This window comes from Talpa occidentalis, unplaced genomic scaffold (assembly GCF_014898055.3).
Source record: "Talpa occidentalis isolate TD23 unplaced genomic scaffold, MPIMG_talOcc4v2.1 talOcc4.6, whole genome shotgun sequence".
Taxonomy (NCBI): Eukaryota; Metazoa; Chordata; class Mammalia; order Eulipotyphla; family Talpidae; genus Talpa; species Talpa occidentalis.
Window position 1 is genome coordinate 12289494 of NW_023604972.1, and position 18889 is coordinate 12308382.

An 18889-nucleotide genomic window follows, 5' to 3' on the forward strand; every position below is an offset into this window, starting at 1 on the left:
GCAGAAAGGCTGGTGTAGTTCTAGTTGCTCTGTACCTGAATCACAAACTTTCTGTGTGAGACGGACAAGTCATTTGACTTTTCTAGTGATTAGTGCCCCTGTCTCTAAACTAAGGTTAAGGCTAGGCACCCTCACAAAGTTTGGAGGAGCCTCCCTTATGCAGGAGTTTGAATCTAAAATCTACACACATATGGAGGAAATAACATGTAGAAAGAATTCACACTGAGCTCCACAATAAGTAGCTGGTTTGTCTTTGGGAGTAAAAAATGGAGGTAGAGACAACAAACCACTTCCCTTAGAACTCTGAAACCTCACTCAGGGTGGGCAATGAATGCAGGGCCTGAAACTGAGGCAGGGAGTGAGGGTGGAGGGCACCGAATGTGCTGGTGACCTGACACATCTCCATTTCCACAGCCTTCCCATATGGGATTCTTCTCACTGTTCCTGTGTCCTTGAACCAAAACCCAGAGCAGAAAAATAGATGCTTGTGACCATGGAGTGAAAGGATCAGGTTGTGGGTCTGTCTCAGCTATAGGGGGAGAAGTCTACCTTTCTCTCTCTTTCTCTCTCTCTCTCTCTCTTCTCCCTTTCTAATCTGTTTTTCTGCATCATCTTTCTCCTGTCCTCTTCTCCAAACCTGTACCCCAACTATCTCCCCAGTCTTACATTTGGATTCAAGTAACGTAAATGAATGGAAGAGGGTCCATTGCTGGAGCGCATGGTACAAATGCCAGGATATTACTAGCTCCAGATCATGCCATTAAAAAACTATCCGTCGTTTTGCAGGAAGGCATGTCTCAGACGGAGGTGCACAGGAATATGTAATAGGCTTTGGAAGAACCAGAAGCCAAGGTGATGGAGTATTAAATCAGAGCCTTGGAGACACAGATGTCCTTAGGAAGTTCAGCATGTCAGGTGAGAAGAGGACTTGCATGCTTACTTCTCTTTTAATTATCTGATGCTCACTCTGCCCTCCTTTGTTGCCTTCAGCTAGAACTGATAAGGAAAGACACCAATAAATATCTTGGCGGTCTGAAGGGAGAAGCCATGTTTCATGGGACTCCCTGCTTCTACAGCTGTTGTTAAAATATTACTGCTAATTAGCTGGCTAGTTATATATAAACCCTTACAAAGGAGTATTTTTACACAATCATAAAATAAATTAAACTACCAAAAATTCACGCTGTTAATTAAAATAACCCCTGTAGGAGGGGGAAAAATCGCTACAAGGCTGAGGTAAACAGGAGGCAATTTCACAAGCACAAACTGATTAATTTTATTTCCCATTACAAGTATTTGCTAATATCATCAAAATTAGAAAATAAAGCAATTTTGCCTTGACAGTAGTTCAAATGGAGGCGGTCCTAGCAGAGGATGCAGCTAGTCAGATATCCCCTGGGCTCTAAAACAGGTCTCTGTGGAGAGGGTGAGAGGTTCTGCAGCAGAGACACATCTCAGGACAGGCACACAGGAAGGAGGCTGAGGGGCAAAGGGGGTGGTCCCCCAGGCACCAGAGCAACCACAGGGAGCTCTGGGATCACCGGGGCATGACCTGTCAGTCACACCCCTTCCCACCCAAAGATAAAAGTATTTGAGGATACAAGAGAAATGATGATGCTGATGGGTGGTGGAGGGATGTAAAAATGAACTCACTCCTGTTCCTGGAGAGGCCAAGACAGTTCACTCACCAGTTACTAACACAGTTTGCACATTTTCTCACATATGCTTTTCCTGCCCTCGATATGACAATGAACCCGTACTTTTCTGAAGTCTGTGTACAATTCCTCTATTGAAATAACTGCCCAACCCGCTGGTGGATGATTCTTTTACAAAAGACCCTTAGGGGTTAATCAAAAAGGGCAGAAAAACACCTCTGTAACCAAAAGTGCTCCTCGGGAAAGAATGAACTCTGGCTCTTGGTCTGCCAGCAAAGTTCAAGCATAGACGAATTCAGCCGGAGAACCCCTTCATACAAACAGCATGTTAATCTCCCCTGATCTCCCCAACTCTGGTTACTCAAAATAAATATTCATTTGAAAATATATCCCTAAAAGGTTCAAATGCACTATTTTATGTCAACTAGAAAAAAAATCTCATTTCCCTTGGGTTCATAATTAGTTTGGTAATTTTATAGCACCTTTATGTGGATTTACACATTCTTCTATCCCTTAAAATTCATCCACAGGCTCAAACCTTGTTTAGCACCTAATTTTATGAGCTGGCTCTTCACAAAGGCTCCCGGGCTTTGTCAATGGGACACCAAACATCTGGAAAGAGAGGCAAAACTTCAGGCCTAAATCCAGATGTTTTGTCTGTGCAACTCTAAACATCCAGATGTTGGGGGGAGGGAAACAGCATTTTATAAATAATACTCTGCCTTTGCAAAGAGAATGAACAGGTGCATGAACAATCCGAAAGAGCAGATAAAACAGAGATTTCTCTTTGTTGCTCCTGTTCATGTTGGAATAGCTCATTCCTGTCATTTTGCTGTGCTGTAGTTTTCTTTCAAGCCACATTTTGTACAGATTAAAAGTAACATTAGCCAGCATGTCCCCAGCTATGCAAGAAGCGATAGTCGGGGTGTCTGTGTCATGCTCAAGCCCCAGTACGAAGTCTTGTTCATTCTTTCTCCTAAAGAGCTCCAGCCCACGACAGCTGCCGTGGTCAAAGATGTCCCTGTTGCTCATCTTGCTGTACAGCCCTTACATCAGTGTTCCAGCATGCAGTCTCCACCCGCACACAGCAGCCAAAGGATTGCTCCAAAACTGCAGCTGGGGATCTCCAGCTCCCTGTCAAAGCCACCACAAAGCCACTTTAGAAGGAAGCCCCACATCTTAGGCTGTCTACAGAGCTTGTTGTTGGCCAGCTGGCCGTGCTCAACTTCCAGTCTCATGTCCTCACACGCACCACCAATACTGGCCCTTTGTTCCTTCCTGGGAAGGATAACTTGCTGTCTTCTGGAATATTCCTTTAGGTCTTCAGGCCTGCCTGTAAGTGTAGCTGCAGTTCTCCTACGTGGGACATTGAAAGATGGCCACCCTTCTCTCACAAGGAGTCGGATGTTACCAAAGCTGCTATGGCCTCACCAGCCTGGTCGGTTGCCCTGTGTTCTCATGGGATTTATTTCAATGTGTCCTCTCCATTCACTGATCAGATCTGGTCCACAGTGATTCACGACCACATCTGTCTATTCAACCCCCTAGTAGCTCTTACAGTAACCTTGACACTCTTGAGTTAAAGACCCAAGTGTATGGCCCCTGAAGTCCTGCTGACCTTATCCACCTCTGCAGTCTGGACCCCAGTTCTGCTCTGGATGCCCATGTTTGCTCTGGTTGCAGCACTGGCCATTCCCCTGGTGGAGACGCTAACCCCTCCTCTCCTTTACCAACCTCTTAACCTCGTTCCTTCCCAATCATCATTCTCAGCTCAGAGAAAACACTGTTTGGTAGGGAGACATTTCTGGATTCCTCTTTCCACCCAATTTGAATCAGTTTTCATGATTATATACACAGAGAAACACACATCTTTCCCTCATTGCACAATCTTATTATATATTTATTAAAATGAATTTTTGATTAATGTCTTTTTCTCCCATTAGATTGCAAGCTCCGTCAAGTATAGGATGGTATTCTTATTCCATTATACTCCCAATTCCTAGTAAGATATCTGGTTCATCATAACTGCTCATAAATGTTTGGTTAATGTATCAATGAATAATTTGCCTCCATGCAACATATCACCATGACCACAGTTCACTTCATGAAGGAAGAAATTAAGTTTTTTTCATATTTGGGGTGTGGCACACTGTGGGTCCACAGAATATACTTGTTGAAGGGATACTGACTGCAGATAAAGAAAAGAAAATTTCCATGCCTCTAGTAATTAAAGCAAGTGGCTCAGTAATTGAACAGTCTCCTTCGGGAAACAGTAAGCTCCTCATTTCTGGACTCACTCAAAGAGAGGACAGATGGACCATGTCAAGAACGGTCTAGAAGTAATTCAACCATTGGACTTGATGGACTCTCATATCCTTTCCAACTAAAAGGGATTAGAAACAGGTCGGATGTAAGGAAGAAAGATCTGCCAAACATGAGTGGAATCAAGATGTCAGATTACAGCCTTAACTCCCTCTCTGATGTGTACTCCTTTATGCTTAGCCTCGCCCTTATTTCCAGATGTAGATACAACTCAAAGGGGACTCAGCCTTTGAGGACCCAGGCAGAAAATTGTGCTAGTGGCCTGGAATCATTTTGACTGCTTTCTCAGCTATTTCCTAAGAAAATATATTTAACATTCATCATCCTCATTCCCAGAGTAAGGAAAGTGACTTCACTTTCTCCTGAAGCAAAAACCACAAGGTGGATTTGGCATTTGTTGCATGCAGAATGGGGTTCAGATTAATGGCATGGGGAGGTTTCCTTTGTTTTCACAATCTTTCTATAGTCTCACATTCAAGAAGCTAAATGAATTGCCCACGCGTCTTCATGGGGCTTCCTAATAGAATGATCCCACCAGGAAACTGTTCTCTTCCATCCCTCTCACCATTTCTCTTTCAGTTTTCTATCTTTGGCCACAATTAATCAGTTTCTGGAATGTAACAACGACTAGGGAATGGAAGTAGAGGGCAAGAAAAGAAAAACAAAACCAGAATTCAGCATCACGTGATGAAAGGAATCCATAAGATTGCCTTTTACTTCTCTGCATGTCAAAGATGGCAATTACCATATTACATATAGCAGGTCATATAATCAGGTCATCAATTTTTGAGCAGGTACCTTATGCTATAGTCTTTATACATATTAGTTCACTAATATTGCAATTCCTTTCTAAGTTATGTATTGTCCTAATTTAATAGAGAATTTAAGACATAGATAAACTAAACAACTTGCCCAAAGTCATACCAATAAGTCAGTCAAGTGATGTTGGAGGCAGGGTTCAAACACAGGCTTTCTGCCCTGAATCCAGATCTGATAACCACATCTGTACAATTTCAGAGAGTCTGTGAGACTTTTCATTAATAAAGATCCAATAACCCATTATACTAGATCAACTAGGAGCCATGGAGCTCCCAAAAAGACATTCAAGAATGTCTGGAGGCATTTCTGGTTATCACAAATGGGCAGATGCTACTGGCACCTGTCTAGAGAGGTCAGGGATACTCCAAACATCCTCTAATACATCCTCTAACCCCACAACAAAAATTAACAGGTCTGAAGTATTAATAGTGTCAAGAAACTCTGCCCTAGATGCTGGATGCTTGTGAGCATGGACTTTCTGCCACCAACATGTGATCTCCTATGTTCGAAAGGGAACAGCTGGTACTTCTGATCCACAGCTACATGCTTAACAATGTCTGGGAGTGACCAAGTTTCCTTTCAAGAATGAGGGGGTGAGGGTAAGAGGAGGAGGAAAAAAGAAAGGAATGGAAAAGGACAAGAGGAGAAAAGGCACTTGAGAAAGAGCCATCACAGTGTACAGCAGCTGGATCACATTACAGAGAAATCAGCCCCAGCGACACCACAACAGGCTGCTTGTGTGTCTTCATGAATAACGCAATGTGCTGGGAAATGCTTTTCCCCATTTAGAAACAGGTAGTTAATGGAAATTGAAGTGATCAAATGCTGTGTACCCCAAGGTTACTTACCTCACGGGCCTGGGTGGCCCGGAGCTCATAAATAAAGCATTGAAGCATCTTATTTTAGGCCTGGTCAGATAAGCAAAGGCTCACATCATGTGAACAGAGTCCACAACGCGATAGGACCTCTTGGAATGTGACATTTTGAGAGTAGTACACTGAGTTCATGCCCTGTGGAAGCTCCGGGGCCCACCAGGCCTAAATTTTCCATCATCTTCTTGATTCAGCTGCCACAAGAGAAGTCACCGAGCTGGACTTTAGATGCTGCCAAGCTCACTCCCTACGATGCAGAAGTTAATTTGAGGCACATTTGCAATTTATAACTCTGATTCACTCATTTGCTGATACGAGGACAGCCCGCCAGCATGCACAGATCATTCCCTTGGAAAATGTTTGGCCCAAGTCACAACCCGGCTCGGCAGCTCGGAAAACAGCTGCTGGACAATAGCAGAATGTGGAGTTGACTAGAAGAAAAGGAAAATGTCTATTCTTTCCCTCAAGTTTTTACATATAATTATGTAATCATATCCCTATTCAGATACTTTGACATAAATTATGCTTAATTAAATTGTTGCTAATTTGTTGTTTTATTATTAGTTCATGGCTTGTTTGCTGATATCCACCCACAAGCCATGAGCCCGTGCGTGCACACACATACACACACGCTCTTATGTTCTGTTATAGTCGTGTGTGGCTTTGAAAGTAATGACAATCTTCTCTGTGAAAAATTTCTCTATTTGACAGAATAATGCAAGATTTCAAAGAACGTTTATTCATATGGTATACAAATGACTGGATAAATAACCCTAATGTGATAATTTGCTGGTGCTATTGTTTCTTTCCTCATAGACTTCCTATAAGCTGATAAAATCAATCAAATAATATATTCTCAGCATGAAATAAATTCCCACAACTATTAAAAAACTCTGCTCCCATAATAAATATATTTCCCAGTGTTGAGTATTATGCTGTTTCTATTTCAAATCCTGGAATCCCCAAAGAATGTCTTCAATAAATGTTTGTAAACTTGGACTTTACATGAGACATGTGATCTAAGAATCCTACAAGATTGTGGAACTAGTTGGTCAGTGGCTAGAAACCACACTAAATAACCCATGAAAATATAGAAGGAGAGACACTTTCTATACCACATGTCTCCTGTTCTCCTCCCTCACTTGGAGTCTCCATAGGAGTCAAATTCTCTGCCTCCACGCTGTTTTTCCAAGTCTGGGCTTCCTAGCACCTACTTGTTAGAAATAAAGATTCTAATCCGCTTCTCAGGGTGTCTGTTGGAGAAGCACATGAGACTTATTAGAAATGGACATTCCCAGATGCCATCCCGCACCCATTAGACCTGAATCTCTGGAGGAATCTGCACTTCTAACAATACGTTCATTAGAGACTGGCTTTCTTTTTTGAGTCCTAAGGAATAGGGATTTAAAGGGTAGAAGAGAGAAAATGAAACATACTCTCAGGCCATCTTTCCTAAGACGGGGTGGCGAACAAGATGGCGGAAATGTGCTCCCTATGAAATAAAGTAATGCCAGAAATTTCATGCTAACGTCATCTGTTGGCTAATGCCTCTCAACTTAGCACCAAAAAAATTTACAGTCTTCAGAATGATAAGCCTGAGGATACGTAGAAAGAAAAATTTAGTTATATCACGTACACTAAAGCACAAAAAACAGACATACAAGCATAGTTCCATGACATACTTTGGAATGAATTTTCAACCCAAAAGGTTTGAAAGAAATTTCCTCAATAAAACTCCATCTACCTCCCAAGCATTCTAGTTCATAAAGGTTTTGCTATATTTTGCCAGATAATTATCTCTTTGGCTTTCTATTCCAGCTTATCATCATCATGATGACAGAGTAAAGTGACTTTCACTCAAAGTTTCAGAAGAGACTCAAAAGCAAAACAAACAGTAACATAATTTGTATCAAAGAGATTAGCTATCTAGTTAGAATGGTGCCTATAGCCCTCATGGCCCACACAGAGATTGCCAACTCCTAATACCTTTGTTAAGCTAAACCCAGGAGTTGCCAGGATTGGTTGAGTAAAGTACTCTAGATCTTTATTCTGCCATCATTCTTTACTATTGTGTTTGGAACTGTGGTCACGTGAATAGGGTCACAGGGCTTGTTTTATCTACCAAAGACTTCCACTAACGAACAAATGAAGGAACTGGGGGATCCCAACCAGCATCCAGCCACACCCACCAATGAAAATATCTGTAGGGAGAAAAGCTGTGTCATCTATTTCTATCTCCTCTGCCCACGTCTCCCCGCACCATACAACCTAATATGTGAGTGTGCATCTAGCTGACCCCCAAAATATATCAATGGCATAAAAATATCCATTCTATGAGCTCAGCCTCTAATGGCATACAGCTTTGGTCCGCAGCTACAAAGGTCAAATAAAGCATGTTTGAGTACTCAGCTTCCTCTACAGAGTCACAGATTTCCTACCCAAAAGATTTACAGATACAACGGCAGCCTCACCATACCTGGGGAGAAAGTGCATTATGGGCAAGCTTTGTGCAACTTCAGATCCTTTTAGTTTGTAACCACAGAGAAGAAAAGTGCCCTAGCCTCATCCAAAACCCACAACACCTCTGCTTGCATGCCAGCTGTATCAGAGATTTACCATGTGGCCTTGGGCAGCTCATCTAACCTCGCAGCGCCTTAATTTCTTCATCTGGAAAATGAAGATGCAACCTACTGCATAGGCACAGCATCTCAAGGTTAAGCATGATGCTGATATTGAAATGCAACATTGCAGGGGAATGTCTAATAGGGCGAGGAAGTCAGGCACAGCAGTTCATTTCGGGCTGGGTAGAACATATGCATAGGCAGCGCTGGGCCCTAAGGTCAGCTGCGCACAAGAGGAGCACAATAAGCCATTCGCAATTCACCACCTGGAGTCTTATTGTTATTGCCAAGCAGAGTTGACAAAGCAAACAAAGCAGAGGGTCAGAAACCTTAATTTATCAAAGTTATTGATATGGATCTGATATTGACAAGGCAATGGGCCACTTTTAGATTCAGATCAATTAATCCATTTCATAATACAGTACAATCCCAACACTCCACCCATCCAGATATTAGAAATCCATCCTGCTTTGCCTGCAGTCTGTCAGATGTCACCACGGAGTGCAGAAGTCACCCTGCCAAGTCTATATCCTGAACTAAATCCCAATGGAAACTTCCCAGATATAAATAACTACTATGAACACACAGGGAAGAAAAATAGCTATAAAGTTTCCCTCTTCCTTTTTTTTTTTCCCTTTTAGCCTGTGACAAGTAAAAGTCATACAGTTACTCTCCAAAAACAATCTAAAACCAGAAGCTTTAACCAATTCAATTTTCTAGTGACTGTGACAACTATTTCCATGTGTGAAGCAGCGTTAGTGCACGTACCGAGGCCACCCAGCGGCGCCTTCCCAAACAGCTGCTGCTGGAGACACCAGCAGCCCCTGCGGGCAGTGATACCTGAAGACACTCAGGGTCTCGCGAAGAGATAGGTTCTTTATTTGTAGTCAGAGAGGGAGGAACTTTCCCTTATACAGGTTGATGAGTGAGACCCGGTGGCACCAGTGTTGCGAAAAGTCCAGTTTAACAGGGAGTGGAAAACCCCACTCAATGTCTGCAAGACCCAGGACAGTAGCATAAAGACAATAGAAAATTGGGCTTGAAAATCAGGACAGCAATTGATCAGAGCCAAGCATGTGTGGTCTTAGGGTAAGTCATCTTACCTCCCTGAGCCTCGATTTCCGCATCGTCAACAGATAGGTAAAGGGGACTGTTGTGAGTATGCAGCTCCTAGCCCAATACCTCCCATGTCATAGGTGCTCGACAGATATTTGCTAAAACAAAATCTCAAATGAGGAACACTGATTTGCTGATATCATTCACTCACCAATGGGCGGAAGGTCCTTTGTATGTAACAAACGCAAGCTCTGAATGGTGGCAAGAGAGAGCTAAGACAAATAATAAAGCAGAGGAAGCACACAGGACTGCATAGGGAGACCAGTCATCTCTCAACATGAGACCCAGACCTGGAGGAGGCTGAGGGACAGGCACCCCATCCCAGGCGTGGTGAACAGGGGGATTATCCCAAAGTTCCTTACCCATGGGTTGTTTTCAGCAATTTATAGGCTCATTCTTGCACTCATTTGTCCTGGGAATGCAAAGTCATTTTAATTTTGGCCTCAAACAGATTTTCAGGAAGGTAAGCCTGCCACAAATATAAAAGCGTAAATATGGATTGGTTTAGGATTATCTGGGCTTTGAGATTTTTCTGGTCACATCCAAAGGGGAGCGATGGGGACGGGGGGCAGACACAAGGGCCATCTTGGAAAGCTGAAGGTAAATTAAAATGCACTTAGAGTATTAAACTCTTTTTCATACTGCATTGCATGAGGCATTTGCATACTTGGGGTCTGGCCTCTTTGCCTCTGTCCTCATGCACAATAAAAAGGAGAGGAAGGAGGGTGGTGGAGGAAGAAGAGCAGAAACTCAAAAATTCCATTCTAGCCAGGATGTCAGTTGGCTTCTCAGCTGACGCTGGGCCAAGGGGGAGTCAATGAAACTGCCAGAAATGGGGGTGAACTCAGCCCACTGAAGGCTTTCCCTTCCCTCCCCTGGCTTCCCAGCTGAGGTAAACCTCTTTTCTGCCTCCCCAGGACTTAAAGGATTTCTTGTAACTTTACACAAAAATGATTTGGAGGCAAAAGACTCCCAGTCTACCTTGCCCCAGAATTTTCCAGGCCAAAGTAACCTGGCCAAAGTAACCAAAGTAACCTGTCATATTAGGTGCCATCCCTCCTATTATTTGTTTTTTATTGCTCAATTATATCAAGCAACATTAAAAATTTTTACTATTGTTCTAGGCTATAATATATTAAACCATGGTTTTACTGTGCTGTTCATATACAGAGACTATGTTTTCCTAATACACAGTAACATAAATCATCATTATTAAAAAGGCATAGCACAGTGGTTAGATGACAGACACTGAATGTATTCACATCCTGACTCTGCCGTCACTTGCTGTGTGACCTGGGCCAAGTTTTTCAACCTCTCTGTGCCTCAGCTTCATGGTCTGTTAAGTGATCATACCTACTTTTCATAGAGTCACTGTGAGGAGGAAATTAGTTAATATTTGTAAAATATTTCTACCATCTAATTTTCTACCATCTAGAACCTTCTGTGTGAACATCACTTTAGGTTGTGGATCTGTAAAGTATGCTATGTTGTTCCTCTTCTAGATACTCTATCACTTCCCCTTCCCTTCCTTCCCCAACCAATAGACACCCCACTCTCATCCCTGCCCTCTATCTTAAATAGATGTCACAGTAAATATAACTACCCATTGAGCATCAATTATTTTGAAGATCCTGCATATCCCACAAGGCAGACCCAGGCTACAGAGCTTAAGTAATTTTCCAAGAGTCCTACAATTAGAAAATGGGAGGGTGGGGATTCAAACCCAGGTCCATCTGACCCCACAATACTTCCTGTAAAATCACAAGACCCCACCTAAAAGTTCTGTTTCTGGTGATGCATCATCTCATCCAGTCAGAGGTGAGGGGTCCGCCGTCCCCTGTATATCTCTCCCATTGGACTCAGTAAACTCTACTTCATAATAAAAAAATCACTTCCCTCCATGCTTTAGGATAATCTATTTTAAGCATTTCAGAAAGAAATCATTCTAAAATATCTCTGAATTTGAAAAAAATATTATCCTGAAGTGGATTTAACATTTCCTTTACAATGCCAGCCACCTTCATCGCCTCCAAATACTGTACTGTTCTATGATATAACATCACTTTAGGGCAATTTTGCTCTGTGTGGTTAGGGGTGACCATTAAAAAAATCAGACTCCTGGACCCCTCCCAGGATCTATTGAATAAAAGTGTCTGGGTTAAGGACAGCAGCCACTCAAGCCTCAGAATCTCTGCCTCGAGCTGTGTGGGCCCCACTTAATACTCCCAGACACTAGCACTGTTTTGGTTCTTGGGTCTGCTTTTCATGGTTTTTCTGACCTCTCCCACCCTGCCAGTTGACAGCTATCATTTCTCAATGCCAAGCAACATTGCTGGATGAATTTTTCCTATTTCATCTTCCAGCCACCGATGCAATGGCTTCCAAACTCTTTTCTTTGAGTTTTAGGACACTTTCCTGAAAGGCGACTCATGCACACTACTGTAAAGCACATTATATCAGAATTATTGTGATGGAATATGAGTGAGTGACCTGGATTTCCAAGACAGGTCTTACTCCCTTCCCTCCACCACCACCAAGTGACTTTAGGCTGCTCTCATCAGGATGACAACAGTCCCCTTGGGGAAGCAGATGAATTTGCTATTGTCGAACATCAGGACCAACACTAGGGTGAGGCCATGAGTCCCTTCCTTGGATTTCCCCACTTCTCATCTACACTCCCAAACCCCATATGACTGTTTTCAAAACCACTACAGCCACGCAATCTTCTGGCAGATCTTACCATACTTTAGAGTGACAGCTTACTTTTATAAAGATTCAGAATAATCTGAAGAAATTTTGCGTGTAAGTCTGTCAGCATAGTCCAAAGTCAAGACAGCAAAACCTTTGAGAGCAAATCACCAAACTTATAAATAGTCCCTATATTCCATTCGCAAAGGCACCCCATACAGTGAATATTCTGAACACAGAAAACAATGACATCGTTGAACTAGTAGTTGGGCTACCATCTACTTTTGAAAAGCTCTCAGAAAAATAATGGCCAGTACCCTAGCTCTTGTATGCAAAAATAAATAAATCTTTTTTTAAAAAAAAAAAAACCTCTCCCCTACAAAAAGAATGTCAGAGCACCTTGAAAAGCTATCTAAGCTTTAAAATTTCAGGCCTTTGTATTGGCCATGTTCTAAATATACAAGTATATTACTAATTAAAGGTTCGTACAGCAGTTTCTAAACTTGAAAAAACTGTTCAAGCCAAATTCTTTTAATGCTTTGACCTTTTCTTCCAAAATTTATAATTTTGAGATGCAGAGTTTAAGAAGTAAATTCTGCATTATGTGTACTAGAGGTGGGATCATACTTTATAAAGGGTGGTGAATCCTCTGGTGAATCAGGACATATTCAATCCCTTGCCTATAAAGAACTAAAGCATCGATGTGGCCAAATATTGACAATTGATGAATATAATAGGTAACAAGGGTAGTATGTGCTTTATATTATTCTTTCAACATTTCTAGCTTTTAAATTATTTTTCATAAAATTGGCAGGGGAAAGACGTTGAAACCCATGTACAAACAAAGCATATTCATTAAGGAAGATTAATATATTCCACAGTCCTGGACTAGGGTGTGACATGAGGGGCATCTAAGGTACAAAATTTCCGGAAGCACATGCAGGATTCTGACAGTGAGCACCTCCTTCAACTTTGCACCTTAGGGCTCTCATTTGCTTCACCCTATTGTCCTAATGTTCAACAATAGCAAATTCACCTGCTTTCCCAAAAGGACTGTACTCACCTTAAAGACAAGAAGCTTCAAGTCATTTCTTTCCATGCACTCATTTATTCATGTATTCTCCAGACACGTACGGAGGCCCAGCTATACACCAAGCCACTCATATGGGAATCCTTTGTGCTGTACGCTGTGCTGATTCTCAAACAAATGAATGTGAAACCACATCCTGTCATTCATTTATGTCTTAGGTGCTGGGGGTTCTACAATGTCAGACGAGTCCTGCCTAAAATATTCTACTATCTGTCAGACACTGTTTTAATACTATCATCATCATCATCAATTTACATGTCTATTTCCCTATTCAATTGAACTATTCCAGGGTGAGAAATAGGATAGTGGCAGGTAAAGTACTGAATAAATATTTCTTGAATGGCTGAAACCATAATTTTCTTATTTTGTCTTACTTAAAGGTTTGCCATGGCTCAGATGAATACGAAACTTCCTCCAGTTACCTAATAACACCACCTAATATTTACTAGGTGTTTACAGCCTGCCTGATATTTTTCTCAGCTCTTTCCTTACATGAATTCAATCTTTGCACCAAGAGTCTCCTTTTACACAAAAGCAAACAGGGAGGCTGTGTACCTTTCTTGGAGCCACACAGCATGGAAGAGATCAGACCAAGGTTGAACCCAAGAGCTCAGGTAGGGAGCCTGCCCTCTTTCTGGCCTCACTGAGCTACCTCACAACTACCACCCAAGGGGATGCTCCCCAACTCCAAACTAAACTCATCTTCAGATTGATTTTTCACCTGTTTTTACCTCGAAAAATCTCGAGGGCACTAGGGACAATTTCAGTAAAATGATCTTCAACTCCCAAGGCCTGGGCAAGCAAGTCAGACTTTGGGGGACTTCCTGCTTAATTTCACCTTGTCTAAATATAACCAACTAAAAATAACCTGAAAGGGAAGTGTCTCAGAACCGCAGAATGCTGCAGAGGACGTGATGTGCAAGAAAGCTTCTGGCCTCTATAATGCTGTGATGCTTTTCAACATCAGCAAGTAGCATATTGTGATGAGAAAACAAAGTTTCCAATTATTGAAATTCCATAGTGTATTTAATTATGCAATTATCTTATTGTATTAACAAGTACTAGGACACAGCAGCAATAGCTGAGATTTTTGCAATTTGGAAATGCAGAATTTATTCTTTCCCAGAGCTGATTACTTCTCACGAGTCCACCCATTTTTCTGGGATTATGGAAATGACCCTATTTATTTAACTGCTGCACTCAGAAAAGCAAAGCAAATCAGACCCTGACTCTTTTCACTCCAACTTTTAAGTACCACCCAGCCCTAGACTGCGCATCAGGGGAAAATGTCTACAAATTCACATCATTTTTTGTTTTCATTAACATTAGATTCTTTCCTCTTTTGAAATTCAAATAAATGTAATGTAAATATAAATTTTAAAAGCACTTATGCAAATTACATATTTTCAATGATATGAACACAAATACGTTCCTGCTCATTGCTTAATAAGGACTTATCCCAAAGGGTCTATGTATTAGGCTATAAAACCAGAGTATTTCATCAAAACATCTAAAATAAGTATGTGGTGATACTCTTCAGCACTTGTATTGCCACAGTTTCCTTGGAAAATATGAAATATAATCATGCAAAATTAAACATTCCATACATTTTCTATTCATTCTTTAACACCCTCCCTGTGCTGCAAAATAGGCTGTCACTCTTTCAAGTTTACAGGGACAAAAAAAAATGAATCAAATTTCTTGTTTCTGAAAGTATTACAAGTAATAGGTCTTTTCACTCAGGACTTTTCATCTAAGCACCATCAGGCTCTTTACATATAAAACATAATTAATCCACGCAGTCAGCTACTTCCCGGTCCAATAAGAATCCTCCTTACTGATAAACATTCATGGAGACGCCATACCTGCGTTTTCTTCAACTAAATTTAATCCAGGCTATTCAGAATAATCTTTCATCTACTTGAACATGACTAAGAGACATATTCCTATGTAGAAAAACCTGGCCCCTTCCCCCAGATAAGTGAAAGTTAAAAACAAACTGTGGGGGCTCCCTGGTGCTGCAGGGGTTAAAGACAGTGATATTGAGCTATCACCAGCCACTGCAACATTAGTTCGATGTCCGGCCCGCCAGGGAGCAACCCACATGGTGCGGCAGACCTCTGACCTCTCCTGTCTCGCCTGCTGCTCCCCTCAGCAGTGTATTTCAGTAGATCCTCCTGTTCTGCTCCCCAGTCTCTCTGGTGAATCCTCTCATCCCCCACACCTCTGGCTTACACCCCAGTTCTTGTATGCATAAATAAATATTAAAAAAAAAAACTCTGGACCACTATTACTAGTGGCTGAGTACCAACTTGTCCCCTTTTAGTGGTGAGATGATGGAGCTCCCCTGGGCTGCAGGCCCTGTAGTGGCAAATTGGGGGTAATGACTAGACCCAGACGACACATATCAGGCAGGTAAAATGAGTTAATCCATGTCTGTCACTTAAAGCCCAACCCTAACACCATTAGCTGTTATTATGGGGCCCCATGCAGACCAACACCTGATACCTTTCTAAGCCACTTCACAGCAATGACCTGACTGGGATCTCACCATCTCTCTGTGATGTGGTGGGAGCAGATGCTTTTATTCCCATTCTCCAGGAGAGAAGAGTGAAATTCAGAGAAGGCCACTGGCAGGGGTGACTAGAATCCCTGCCGCCTCACCTAGCATTCTTCCAGCATTTCTCTTGACATCCAGAAAGCCGACTCAGTGATCCAGGCAGATCTCTGCTTTTTTCTTTCTTTCTTTATTTCTTTCTGGTTTTTTTTTTTTTTTTTTTTTTTTTTTGGGGAGGGGTTTCAGGGCGGGTGGGGTGGGGTCCGATCACAGAAAACATTCCGTTGCCAAGACTTTCCTGGCACAGCAAAAGAGACCCAGGTCGGCAGAAGACACATCAACAAGACTGCCTTCATCATGATTTTTGCTAACTACGAAACGAAAGTTAATTTCATGCCTTGCATTCATAGACAAAAAGATTTGGAGCTGTTTAAATTCTCTTCAGCCCAATGACAGTTAGTAAACAGGAGGCTTCGTGTTCTAATGCTTGAAATCACCCTTCCTATCTCAATATATTATTTATGCACTCAGCTTAAAATAAACAGCAACTCTGAAGTAGGTGAGTCGTCTCATTTAGTACCAACTTTTTTTTTCACCCTGACAGTTACTTTAAAACATCGGTAAACAACCTTAATTCACTTCTAACGAATTAGTAGGCTACTGCTGTGTCTCCAGGAGGAAAGCAGATTGTATTATTAACCAAAACAACTTTCTCCCTGTCAATCACCTGCACCTCACAGAGGGATGTGGGCTTGGCTGCCTCTTTACTCAAACCAATCCACGGACACACGTGATTCCAGGCGATTTCTTCGAGGCCATTCTCATCCATACCTGTGATTAGATCTTTTGACTCTGAGACACAAAAGGGGGCCTGGAGAAAGCAGAATCTCAGTGCTGTTTGTTAAGAAAGCTACAGACAAGTGAGCCTTTCCAGGGAGGTCCAGAGTTTGGAAGTCCAGGCTGACAAACTCCTGTTATTGAGGGAACTGAAACTGACAAAGAGACCATCTTAAGGGGGAGCCAGTGTCGCCAAATAACCTGTAAGGGTGTCACGCTGGAGAAGCAAGACTTGTTCTTTGTAGGTAGGGACAGTAAAATTAGGACCCAAGCGAGGAAGACATACAGAGGTGATTTAGGTTCAACTCAAGAAACAATATTTTATTTCATGTACTTGCTGGAGAAAGCTGCTCAGAAGAGCCTAATATCACAGTAAGTTGGCAAAAGGTAAGTAGAATGAAGAAAACGTAACTGAAAAGAGTTGCCTTGTGAGGTAGTAGACATTCTGCCCCTGGAGGTTCTTGGGCATCCATCAGATGGCGTTTTAAGGACAAGAAATAGGACGAGATGAGACATGGAAGGATCCTGCCAGGCATCAGATCCCGCAGCCTCGTGAATCTCAAGGTTACTCACTCAAACAGGCTTCAATAAGCAGTCACAACCCTTTTTAAACTTCCCTATGTTAGGTTTTTTAAAAGGAAGACAGCCAGCCTTTTAAAAAAACACCATGGGTGAAGCGCTGAGCAAATCACCAGCCGGGCTACGGTGGTTCACACAGTGTGAGGGCATTGGTTGATCTAGCGAAATAAAAGGATGCATCATTGAGGGCAGGGGAGCAATCAGGTGAAGCAGTTGCTCTGGGTTGTACAGTATCTGTCTGCTTTTTGGCTTTGGGACTTAGAGTTCTAGGTCATTCCCTGGTCAGGAGACCACTCTCAAGGTCAGGGAAGGGTAGTCCACACTAGCCCCCCATTCCAGTTGACCTCCTTCCCCCATGTCAGGAAACACAACACTTAGCCACTTGGCTAAGAGATGTCTGATTTAGTTTCATCATTGACAAACATTGCTCACCTCAGTGAAATATTCAGTCTCTCCCTGAAATCAGCCATTTCTCTGAGACTCACACTGATGACTCAAAATACAGCATTAAATACAATTCAAAAAAAAAGGAAGAAAGAAAAGTTGGGGAAGAGAAACAAAGATTCCTTGCTTTCATCTGCAGGGTTTATATCAATATTTTTATACAGTATGTAGACATGCATTCTACCAAACTGTCTAGTAAACATTGCCCAAATATTTGGTGGGAGAGGGTGTCAGGCTATGCGATATCTGACAAATTGCAAAACATTAGAGAATTCAGCAATATCAAATCCTCAGAGGAAGTCAGCTCATCACATTTGAGTAACTCGATGTTGCGGATTTCACTAAGAGCAGACATCAGGCATTTGCACTTTGGAGTAAAAAACATAACATGACAATAACGTGTTATACTTACAAAGTACCCTTCATCCATGGGGCTCCAATTTTACCAATATTAGTTCACTGATTTTCGCAAAAAACCTGAAAGGCAGAGGGTAAGTTTGTGTTACCCCCACTTTCCAAATGGGGATATTGAAATGCAACAGAGAATAAATCATTGGTGATACTTCAGTTAGGGAAGGATGAGAATTAACAACACTCATACTCCCCATCACAATACAGCTTGACCACCCATCATTCCCCTGGGGACTGATATTTCCCATTTAATTTCCACAGTGTATTAAACACATATTACCCAGAGTAAGACAGAGCTAAACATAACCCCTGGGTCTTACGAACCCACATGCCAATATTCCTTTACTACCAGAGTGAAGGCTGGAGAAATTTCCCATATCCAGTTTAAAACAAGGAGGAAAAATTAGAATGACAAAGACAACCATCCAGTGAAAAATTGCCCTGAAAATGTTACTATTGTTCAGTTTATTTACTTACGTTCACATGTCGACATACGGATTTCTCTCTAAGAATTATTACCAAGAAAATCAGAATGATTCAGAAGTAATCTCACTAACAATATTTTTGAAGGGTGCATTTTAAACAAACCTTTCTAGGACACCCCCATTTTCCTACCACACAGAAGCCATTCATTTATGCATTGACCAGATAATCAGTATTTACTGAGTTCTTACTCTAAGTCAGTTTAGCACTACATGCAAAAATATGTATGACATAGGTCCTAACATCAAGAAAATCACAATGATCTTAGTATAGTGATAAGCACTCCAACCTAGAACTCTCCTGAAAGATCTAATGGTTTCTGCACATTCCCATTAAGTCACAGATACCAGTCTTCACCTCGGAGGCATATGGACCTTTTTGCTCACTTTCCAATA

At 41.8% G+C, this 18889-nt stretch overlaps 1 protein-coding gene across 4 annotated transcripts in view; it reads right to left on the reverse strand.

Annotated features, from left to right (window-relative positions):
• Positions 1 to 18889, reverse strand: part of PPARGC1A (PPARG coactivator 1 alpha) — a 612967-nt gene that overhangs the window by 433057 nt on the left and 161021 nt on the right. For 3 of the 4 annotated variants that reach the window (XM_054687884.1, XM_054687883.1, XM_054687885.1), the window contains exon 2: positions 18013 to 18077. In XM_054687884.1, the coding sequence (XP_054543859.1) occupies positions 18013 to 18030 (18 nt within the window). In that variant the 5' untranslated portion in view covers positions 18031 to 18077. Of the gene's footprint in view, positions 1 to 18012; positions 18078 to 18889 lie in introns of those variants that run through there. The other variant, XM_054687882.1, reaches the window with a different exon arrangement.